Source organism: Heliconius melpomene, chromosome 18 (genome assembly GCF_056956725.1).
Source record: "Heliconius melpomene rosina isolate 202511_hmr_F chromosome 18, ASM5695672v1, whole genome shotgun sequence".
NCBI classification, from domain to species: domain Eukaryota; kingdom Metazoa; phylum Arthropoda; class Insecta; order Lepidoptera; family Nymphalidae; genus Heliconius; species Heliconius melpomene.
Window position 1 is genome coordinate 415,868 of NC_140406.1, and position 10,714 is coordinate 426,581.

The following is a 10,714-nucleotide window of genomic DNA, read 5'->3' on the forward strand; positions in this document are numbered from 1 at the left end:
GACCGCGCACGTGCGAGTGAAAGAGATGAGCGCATACAGCGCATGCAGGCTGCTATACGATTGCGGACTTGCGGAGGAAACATTTACAGCTGACGGGGAACATGGCCCGCAAGGTGGCGCGCATCGTGAAAACAAACTTATTACGACAGCTGTCACACAAACGTCAACAGATGATCACTTATCTGTCAATGACGGAGCGGATATTTACGTGAAAGTTTGCTCCCGGCGATTTTGGAATTATAAGAAAATTGATAAACATGTCGTACAAAGTGGCTATGAGGGGGCTCAAAACCCTAAGTTATGTGGGAACCTATAAGAAAATTCGAGACCGGCCGTTAAAGTAAGTTATCGTGTCATATTCCTATTGCATTCTTGTGGTATAAACATCCGTAAATGGATCTCATGCTTATATTTTTTCTTGAAATTGAATACCAGTTTATATTTCTTACTCAGAATAACTTGTATTATTAAATATCTTATCACTTCTTATGTTGTTTATCTACAGATAAGCACATGACCTACTATTTTCTTTTGTTAAATCATATTTATTAAATCTATTTTGCTCAAAACAAGTAACTTTAGAATTTATTAATAAATTAATATTATTATAATTCAAATTCATATATTTTATACTGTCATAAAATATATATTATAAATAACACAACATTCTTACTGAACATAAAAAGTGAACCGGTTATTTGTAAAAAGAGAAACAAAACTTATATTAAAATACCATTTTGGATATTATGTGGATAGTAAGACATTTTATATTTTTAAAAATTTATATTTCCAATAACTTTAGAAAGGTTATAACTATGTGTCAAATATTAAAATAAATCATTAAAATTATAAAGAGGGTCGGTGTCTGTACTTGGTAGATATTTAAAAAAAAATGTTATTGGGAACCTTTATTAACGTAATAGAACCCAAAACAATGATGTTTAAAAATTTTGTCTGTTTGTCCGTTTGACTGTGTGTTTGTTATCGCTAATCTCAGAAGCGGATTAACCAATTTAAATGCGGTTTTCACTGTTGGATTCTGGAAAGCTTCTAAAACTTATAGGGTTTATTTTATTACAATCGGTTCATAATTTAAAAAGTTATGTCAATTTAAAATATTTAGTTTGACAAATTTGCTAATTGCTCTAACAGTTATTTTAAACAGCTGTTTTACTGAATTGACTAAATCTTTAGTTTTCATTTTCTTTATTAATATTTCTATTTCAAGCGGGCGTAGTCCCGCCCACTAGCCCAGCCCACTAGATTTGAAATATAATTGTACTCATGTGTATTTTTCTTTTGTGATAGTGTAAATGCTAATAATAATGTAAACATTATAAATATATTAGTATGTCACGTGTATGTATCTACAGTAAAAAAGAGATAATGTTACACAGTAGGAGAATGCATGTTAAAAAAATATATCCAGTTAGTGATTGTCTTCACCTATGAAAAAGCAAATTAAAATCAATATAAAGCCTTGTAGGTTTGCTACTCAGTGGAGGAAATGAAATATTTATCTAAATTTATATTTTTATTTCTTCGCTCTGGTGTCGAGGCAAAGCGCGGCGTTGAGTTCCGCCACTCATGCAATGCCTTCAGAATTCGGCGGAAAGTGAGGAACGGAGTTTCTTAACACTAGTTCCCTCTGTCTACCTACCTACCTGCTGTGTGCGGGATACAACGTAGAGCTGATTTTTTAAATTCCATAAAAAAATAAGTGTGGCCTTATGACAATGGCATGGTAGATTGAGAAAACGTGAAAACACTTTGTTCTCTGTTTTCTGCCAAAATTGTACCTAAAACGTTAGGTAAAACACTACTAAACTGAATACTACAAGTAAGAACTGAACTGGAAATTGTGTGTTTAGTGGCAGAACTCAATTTTACAGCATAGAAATAAAAATAAATCATTCCCTTATGTGGAAATGGATCTCGCAACCATATTATGCTACAATAACAAATATTTTATTTTAATCTAACTATTTCTAGATTCTACTGTGCAGCAATAGTAGGAGTGGGTTATGTAACATATAACCAATATATGAATAACAAAGCAGAAATGAAGGAAATCATGCAAATACAAAACTATATGGCCGAACCAATAACACCTATAGACCATTTGCAACAGAACCAGGATGATATGAAGACACAGATGGAACTACTTATCATGAGGATACAAGCAGAATTTTGTAGGGCTTTGGAAAAAGAAGAGGATAAGGTTAATACATATTTTGTTGCTCCTATAAATTGTTGAAAGTGTTATTAGTAAGATTAAATTTACCCATTGGTGTTATTTTTCATGCCCATTATTGTATATTTATTATTAAGAATTTGAAAAAGAAAAAAAAGTGTATGTCCACCTTAAAGGCTGGCAACGCACCTGTAGCTGCTTTAGTGTTACACAGCGTCTTTGCCTGGCAGCGGTGCGCACTTACCATCAGGTGACCCTAGCGTACCTACGTACGTAGCTTCGTCAGTCGTTTGAATAAGAATAGAAGAAGTCTAAACTCTTGACTAAAACCATTTATTTATCGCATTTTCAAATACATTTTAAAATTGCCTTTTGATGAATTTGAAATATACTCTTACACCTGAGTAAGATTTGAACTCACAAACACATAAGTAGTGTTTTTGTATCGTAATGGTGTGCGTGTGTGTGTGTGTGTGTGTGAGTGTGTGTGTGTAATGTTTTAGTAAGCAAGTATTTTCGTTGTAGGCATGGGAGGATGAGAAAACAGTGGACGACTATGATTTTGACAACGAAATATTCTTACCATCGCCGGTACGCCATAGATTTAAAGATCAAATATATTTAAGCGTGATCGTAAATTGTAATTACATTTGCAAGGACCTAATATTTAATTATTTTATTTTTTATATTCGTGTATTTCGCATTTCATATTTGGGGCCATCGTTGGAAGTGACAGTTCGATCTTTATTTAAGGGATTATATTTTTATTATTAGGTAGGTATTTAGGCTTTTTTTACGCTGTAAATATGTGAAAACCAGATAACTAAGTTAAGTTATCTGTGCCTATCCTGCTATAGACAAAAAAGACACTTAACATACAATTTCTTTATTTTCTCGAAACATAGGAAGCTAAATTCAAAGTGGACCGATGGACACGCAAAGAAGGCGGTGGCGGCATAACGTGTGTGTTACAAGATGGCCGCGTATTTGAAAAGGCGGGAGTAAATATATCTGTAGTATCGGGGAAATTACCACCACCTGCTGTACAACAGATGAAGAGCAGGTATTTGGATATTTGAATAATAAAATCAGATATTAAAAAATGATGTGTTATATGCCAGATTTACTAACCTTCTAAATGCACAATACAGCGTGAAGATATTTAACATTTTACTTATTTTAGGGGAAAAAACTTTGAAAACAAGGAGTTGCCATTTTTCGCGGCGGGTGTCAGTGCTGTCATACATCCACGCAATCCCATGGTGCCTACTATACATTTTAACTATAGGTACTTCGAAGTTAAGGATAAGAATGGTGAATGTTTTTTTTTTTTTAAATACAGTTTTAACCACAGATTATCATCTAAAACTTTAAAATAAAAATCAACTGTGTTTTTTAAAGTGCTTTTTTTAGTTAGAAAAGATCTAGAAGCTTAATTTAATTTAACATAACGAAAAATATATACATTTTTTTAACGTCGCGCTCGCACCGTACACACTTGTACAAAGCAGAGTAGGCAGCGCGAACCTGGGAACTTAGGATTAGGACGAACGACAATTTTCGGTCGGTGCGTGGCGGTGCGTGTGTAATGGATTATCTTATCAAAAATACATTTTACAGAGGTACACTGGTGGTTTGGCGGTGGTACAGATCTGACGCCATATTATTTGAACGAAGAGGATGCTGTCCACTTTCATCTTACATTGAAACACGCTTGCGATTCACACGATCCTACTTATTATGAAAAGTGAGTTGTTTTTACGTTATTTGAATTAAAAAATATATCAAGTTGGTTATTTGTTGGCAATAATAGAAACAAAACTAAAGAAAAATATAAAATGCGACGTAGGAATTGCAAAAAAAATTTATGAATGAAAAGTGAGCGGTAAGGGAGGTGTGCAGAGAGTTCTCTCTATCACGCTAGGGATTCAACGTGAGGCTAAAAAAAATCTAAATCTCTCCTACCCTAGACGGGGTGAACCTAGTGTTAAGACATTATGTACACCACGCACCGCTCAATTGTCAAGAATGTGTGTTGAGTGGCGAAATACAAGTTCGCGTTTTGTTCTCTTCGAATCAAACCCACTACGATCGCGTTAACAAGTGTGCAGCAGACGGTCTCCAAACATTTTCATCTCATTCTCATTTTCATCATTATAATGATTTTTATAATTTAATATATAAACTAGCGGCCCGCCGGCGGCTTCGCCTGCGTGAACTACGTTATTATTAATTTCTGTCTCCATGAGTACCTACGTCGTATAAGTGACGTCCATGCAAAATTTGAGTCTCCTAACACATGTAGTTTCTGAGATTTCGTGATGGGTGAGTGACCTTTCGATTTTATATATATATAGATTTAAACAAAATTCCCGTTTAAATTTACAGATTCAAGAAATGGTGCGATGACTATTTCACCATAACACACCGCGGCGAGAAACGTGGTGTCGGTGGTATATTCTTCGACGATGTAGATTATCCTAATCAGGAAAATGCTTTTAAATTCGTCACATCGTGTGCCGAGGCTGTTATACCTAGTTATTTGCCTATAGGTAGGTATTTTTTTCTTTAATTTTTTTTTTTAATGTAAGCTGCTACTTGGCGATCTGTTTATAAAACAATAATCCAAGATGATAATTTTTCTGGTTTATATTAGAGATGAGCTTCCAGTGAAGCATCTCTCACACTTTAGCTGAAAATCTTTCTGCCAGCCCTGGAATGCCTTTTCGTTTTAGCCTACAGAATTGCAAGCTGCCTGTTCCTTGTAGCTGCGCTGCCAGCTCATTCCTGTGTCTGTCCAATCGGATCTGATACTTTTTGCTGTAGTGTTCAATTTCTTGTTTCACTGTTCGGATGCCGAGGTCAGCATTGATATACTGGTTACATATGTATAATGGGATTTGAAGCATAGATCTTATAGTTTTACTTTGAAATCTTTCGAGTATTTCAATGTTGCTGTGGCTTGCTGTCCCCCACAGTTGAATTCCGTAAGTCCATATAGGTTTAATTATAGTTTTGTAAATCAAAAGTTTAGTATTGTTTGTGAGCTGAGACTTGTCTCCGATCAACGGAGTTTGTGGTCAAGCTATTTTCTTTTGGTCCATATATGTTTTCTTCAAGTTAAACGTCTATCCAAGTGCATGCCAAGATATTTAGCTTCTTCTGCTTGTGGGATTTTTTCGTTGTAGAGGAAGAGTTGCGGGCAAGTTCTTTGAGCAGAGCTGTGTCATCTGCGTAAGTTGCGATGGTAGTGTCTTTAGAGGTGGGAAGATCTGCCGTGAAGATAAGATATAATACTGGCCCCAGAACGCTACCCTGAGGCACGCCTGATTTGATTTCATACATAGAGGACGTAGCTGCATTATATTTGACTTCAAAGCATCTTTTTTCGAAATAAGATTTTATAATTTGAAAAAAAGAATGTGGTAGCCACTGTTTTATTTTAAATAGTAGTCCTTCGTGCCAAACTTTGTCAAATGCTTTGGCGATGTCCAAAAATACTGCTGAGCAGTATTTCTTATTTTCAAATGAGCTATTGATGATCTCTATTATTCTATGGACTTGCTCTATTGTGCCATGCCCTTCCCTAAATCCGAATTGATGTTTTGGTAGAATGTCTTCGAGGTGTATACGTATTCTGGTGAGGATCATTGTTTCAAATAATTTCCCCAACAATGGCAGAAGGCTTATTGGTCGATAAGAGGATACTTCATGAGGAGTTTTACCTGGCTTCAATATCATTATCACCTGAGCTATCTTCCATTGACTGGGAAATATGCTCAGTCTTAGACATGCATTAAATATCGCAACTATTAGCATTATTCCTTTTTTAGGGAGATGTTTCAGAAGTGTAGCACTGATTAGGTCGTATCCAGGACTTTTGTTATCTTGTAATTCGTGAATCGCCTTGAGTACCTCTTTTGGCGTGATAGTTTTTAGGGGTAAGCACATCTGAGTAGCAGCGCATAAGGTTTTCTGGATGTTGCCGTCTATTTCTTGTTTGTTGGTAGGATATGGTTGAAAGACTTCGTGTAGGTGTTCTGCAAATGCATTGGCTTTGTCCGGGACCGGGCCCATGTTCCTTGTTTAGTTTTGATGGGGGTAAGTTGGATTTTAGGGCGTTTCAAATTTGAAGTTGCTTTCCATAGGGAATAGTTGGTATCAGTAGTTGGTGTTAAACTAGTCAAGTATGACTGCAGGTTATCATTTACCATATCTTCATTTAGTTTTTTAAGATCTTGGGATGCTTTGTTGAAAGCAGCTTTATCTTTCGGGCACCCTGTCATATGCCAAGTTTACGTAGTTGCCGACGTTCGTGAATTTTATCTTTGACAAATGTGGGATACACGTGTTCTTTGGGGAGCCAAACTTTTCTTGAAGGGGTAGATTTACCTGCAGCTAAATGTATGAGTCTGTTGATTTCTTCTACCACTTCTTCTATTTCTTCTCTAGATTTTAATGGCATTTTTAATTTTATTTCTGTCATGATGGTCTCTTGGTATATTTGCCAGTCAGTATGCTTAGTTGACAGTTTTTGTGTTACCTCTACTAGCAGTATTCGGCAGCTAACGTTGAGGATAACAGGGGAGTGGTCAGAGGAGAGGTCGTCCATAGATTCAATGCTCATGTTGTTTACTGAAATATTTTTTGATATAAAGAAATCCAGGATGTCTGAGACTTTTCTCATGTCTGTTGGCCAGTAGGTAGGTTCTTTGCCAGAGAGGCATTCTAAGTTGAGATCTCTTATGGTTCTGTATAGTTGTCTTCCTCTTGTTGTAGTAAGTCTGGCACCCCAGAATTGGTGTTTTGAGTTTCAGTCCCCACCTACGATGAACCGATTTCCTAAGATTGCAAAGAAATCTAAAAAGTTTGTATTTGTTATAGCGTGTTTTGGGGGGCAATAGTGTAGTGGCTGAGTTATTGAAGTAAATCTTGACCTGAGTGGCTTGTATTTTTCGGTAGCGTAGGCTTCGAGCGGGTAATGTGATAGGTTAGATTTTATGATTACTGCAGTACCACCATGTGAATTCCCTGAAGGGTGGTTAGTAGTGTAAACATTATAATTTTTGACGGTTAGATGACTTTTGGATGTGAATCTGCTTTCTGAAATCAGCGCTACGTCAGTAGTAAGTCAGCAGTAATTTTTTCAGTCGCCAGGAATGTCTCCAGTTCTAGTTTGCGGTCTGTTAGTCCGTTCGCGTTCCATGTGACAATTCTTAGGTTATGATTCATTTTGATAGCATGTTGCTGATTAATATAATCATGCGATCCATCCTGCTGTCCATCATAATAGTCATGATATGTTGAAACTTTGTGAACATTTTGTTGTTTAAGTATTTGTTCTTTGTATTGTTTATAAGTGGCACAGCCTCTATAACTGGCAGGGTGTTTTTCTCCACAGTTAGCACACGTTGCATCGACTTCAGGGCTTTTTGTACACTTTAGGGACGGGTGATCGTTTCCACATTTTACGCATCTAAAGGGTCTGTTGCATTGGTTTTTAGGGTGGCCAAATCTCTGACATCTTTTGCATTGAAGCACTTCCTTTTTCTTGTATGATGCTTCAAAGGATACCTTTGTGTAGTTTAAGGTCTTTATTTTGTATATCTCTTTGTTATTGTGATTAGGTTCCAAGTCAATGTAAAAGAGTGGTATAACTTCTTTGGTCGTTCTGTGTCGTACATTTACAATTTGGCGCACACTGTGTCCCAATTGCCTTAGATCTTCGGCAATACTCGAGGTATCCTCTGATGAGTGTAGCTCGCGCAGAACAACTCGAAATGCTCTTTCGCTTTTTAGCATGTAAGTATAGTGGCTAATGTTGTCTTCAACGAATTTCGCGCGGATGGTTTTGTACGTCTCTATTGTTCTTGGCATGACTTTGACAATGTGCCCAGATCTTACAGTGGTCATGGTGTAGTCTTCAGTTGTTATTATGTTACTAAGTACGTCTTTCAGTGCTTTAATATTAATAACACCAGTCACAAAAATCGGTTCTGGTTTTAGTGGTTTGATAGTTTCATTGTCCACTGGTTCTTCGTTGGGTTCCTTTAGAAGGTCGAATTTATTTTGAATTGGAACACTATAAGAAAGGTTACTTTGCGTTTTCTGGGGGTTTTTGACCTGTGGTGGACTAGGTTCTACCCTCTTCCTTTTAGCGACTGGAACATGGTCGCTCTGCCAGTTATTTTTTTCTGTTTCATCTGTCTTATTGGCGTCTTGTGTGTCTAGTGCAATAGTTATATCTTTTGGCGTAGCACCTACAGAATTTGAGCGAGGTTTGTTGAACATGCTTCTGTGAAAGATCTGTTGAGTTAAATTGGTTGGATTTGTTTGGTTTCGTTTTTCAATATTCATTTTATTCCCACGAGTAAAGGCGATTAAACTGGTCACTTAGGGTTAACGCCATTCCCTAAGAAGGCATAATACAACTGCATTTGCCAGGTCCGCAGAGGTTAGCGCTAGCGACTGTTTTACCCCACAGCCATTCATCCCATTGGCGCGCTTTTCCACCGGTAGGATTGGGGTGAGTTTATAGAGGCTCACTCTTGAACTGGACAGTGAAGTCAAGAACTCCGATCTCACGAGACATGACCGAGAGGTTGCGGATTGTGCGGGTCATTTCCTTCCCGTCACTATCGCAGGCTTATTAGACCTGGGCTGGTCTGGTTACTTACCGCCGCCAGATACTCGGCGTTGCCACTCATTTAGCACCACCCAGGGGACACGTATAGGGTCTTATACACTAGGTTAAGATGGTAAAACCTATGGACGCGAGTGGCTTTGTCCCCCATTTCTTTAATAAAAAAATTTGTTAAGCAGAGAATTAAGACACTCTGTTTACCTCTTTTCGTATTATTGCAAAATAATGTTTAACTGTGTCAGTTAAGCATTGTCATACTGAGACACGATGGCATAGGTAATATACTTATAGGATTTTTTTACATTAAGTGACTATATGCGGGATGCAGCATATACCTGAAAAAAAGGTTATATTTTGTTATTTTGGTTTAGTAGTTATTTTTTAGATTTCAATAGATTTTTTAACTTTACACAGTATCGTAGCAGGATTTCCAATAAGACGTGTCCGGTCCCCACTTTTCGCTGAATTCTGGAGGCATTGCTTGTTGAGTGGCGAAAACCATCGCCGTGCTTTGCCTCGAACCCGGAACAAAAAAATTAAATATTAATAAATAAGTAATAAATCATTCCCTCAAGATCAAATCTTGATGAATTTAAATTTCAGTAAATTTGTTATTTTTTTATAGTACAAAAACACAAAGACGCTGCCTACGGCTACCACGAAAGGCAATGGCAGCTACTCCGCAGAGGTCGTTATGTGGAATTCAATTTAATATACGACAGAGGTACAAAGTTCGGTTTGCATACACCTGAAGCAAGATATGAGTCTATATTGATGTCTTTGCCTTTGAATGCTGTGAGTTTTTTTTTATTTTTATTTAAACATTTCTAATTGTTCATTTTTTTTACATAGATATTTTATTAACGTATTTATGTAAACTCTTTTCTGTCTTTTCTATACAAATTACGGCAAATTTCTGTTTTTCAGTATTTTAGTGTACTGTTTGAAATTAATAACATGTTGCTAGAAATCGGAAGCGGTTAGCGTTTTTAAGAAAACACGATAAAAATACATACCGTCTATATGTTTCCAACTCAACTCAATCACAATACTACATACTAGATACCTTTCAATCAGGGCTTCCGCCTACCAGCAACTGTTCCCGTTTGAAACAATTCCACTGCTTTTATTGTCTTTTTCACCTAAATCTAGCTGTTGTTTACACGAGTACGCTATCAATATATTATCTCCATGAGTCCTCCTATAAGTCCTCCTATAAGTGACGTTCATGCAAAATTTGAGACTTCTAGCATTTATAGTAACGAAGTTTCATACAAACTTTCAACCCCAAAAACAATCCCTTAGAAGTCGAATATTACAAATTCCTGTCTTAGAGAGCACCTACGTCCTATAAGTAACTCCTATGCAAAATTTCAGATTCCTAACACATGTAGTTTTTGAGATTTCGTGATGAGTGAGTGACCTTTCGATTTTATATATATAGATTTTATATAAAGTATCGAAATGCTGATTTTTGAAATATCTCCTCAAGATATGAACCCGGAAATTCATTCCATAATCTATTAAGGGCTTCCCGATAACACTATACTATATACTTATATAAATATGTATTTGCTTTTTTTTACAGAAATGGGAGTATATGCATGAGCCCAAAGTGAATTCTCCAGAAGAAACGTTAATGAAAGTTCTCAAAGAACCTAAAGATTGGTTACAAATAGAAAAACACCAAAAGCGTAAATCTGCATAGACTATATATTAAATTAATTGTGTTAATATATAATCTTAATTTTTGTAACTATTATTAGTCTATGTTTATAACTTTATATAAGTAATTTTGGTGGGGGCAACAATTTTATTAAAAAGTATTTTCTTATAAGTAATTTTATACATAATAAATTATTTACTGTTTCCTCTCA

The 10,714-nt window shown here is 36.2% G+C and overlaps 1 protein-coding gene across 2 annotated transcripts; it reads left to right on the forward strand.

Moving 5' to 3' along the window:
- The first annotated feature begins 117 nt into the window (after window positions 1-117).
- Window positions 118-10,714, forward strand: Coprox (oxygen-dependent coproporphyrinogen-III oxidase). 2 transcript variants are annotated; one of them, XM_085202254.1, is made up of 9 exons: window positions 118-340; window positions 1,993-2,221; window positions 2,720-2,785; window positions 3,100-3,257; window positions 3,378-3,508; window positions 3,815-3,941; window positions 4,583-4,746; window positions 9,463-9,632; window positions 10,426-10,714. In XM_085202254.1, exons 1-9 carry the CDS (start codon window positions 258-260, stop codon window positions 10,543-10,545), a joined length of 1,248 nt encoding a protein of 415 aa, XP_085058380.1. In that variant the 5' UTR covers window positions 118-257; the 3' UTR covers window positions 10,546-10,714. The 2 variants fall into 2 exon arrangements, with proteins under 2 accessions (XP_085058380.1, XP_085058381.1); XM_085202255.1 differs by lacking the exon at window positions 2,720-2,785.

Coding starts and splice junctions, on each gene's coding strand:
- Coprox (XM_085202254.1), top strand. CDS start 258: ATGTCGTACAAAGTGGCTATGAGGGGGCTCAAAACCCTAAGTTATGTG. Junction 2,222..2,719: donor TGGAAAAAGAAGAGGATAAG/GTTAATACATAT, acceptor TTTTCGTTGTAG/GCATGGGAGGATGAGAAAAC. Junction 4,747..9,462: donor ACCTAGTTATTTGCCTATAG/GTAGGTATTTTT, acceptor ATTTTTTTATAG/TACAAAAACACAAAGACGCT.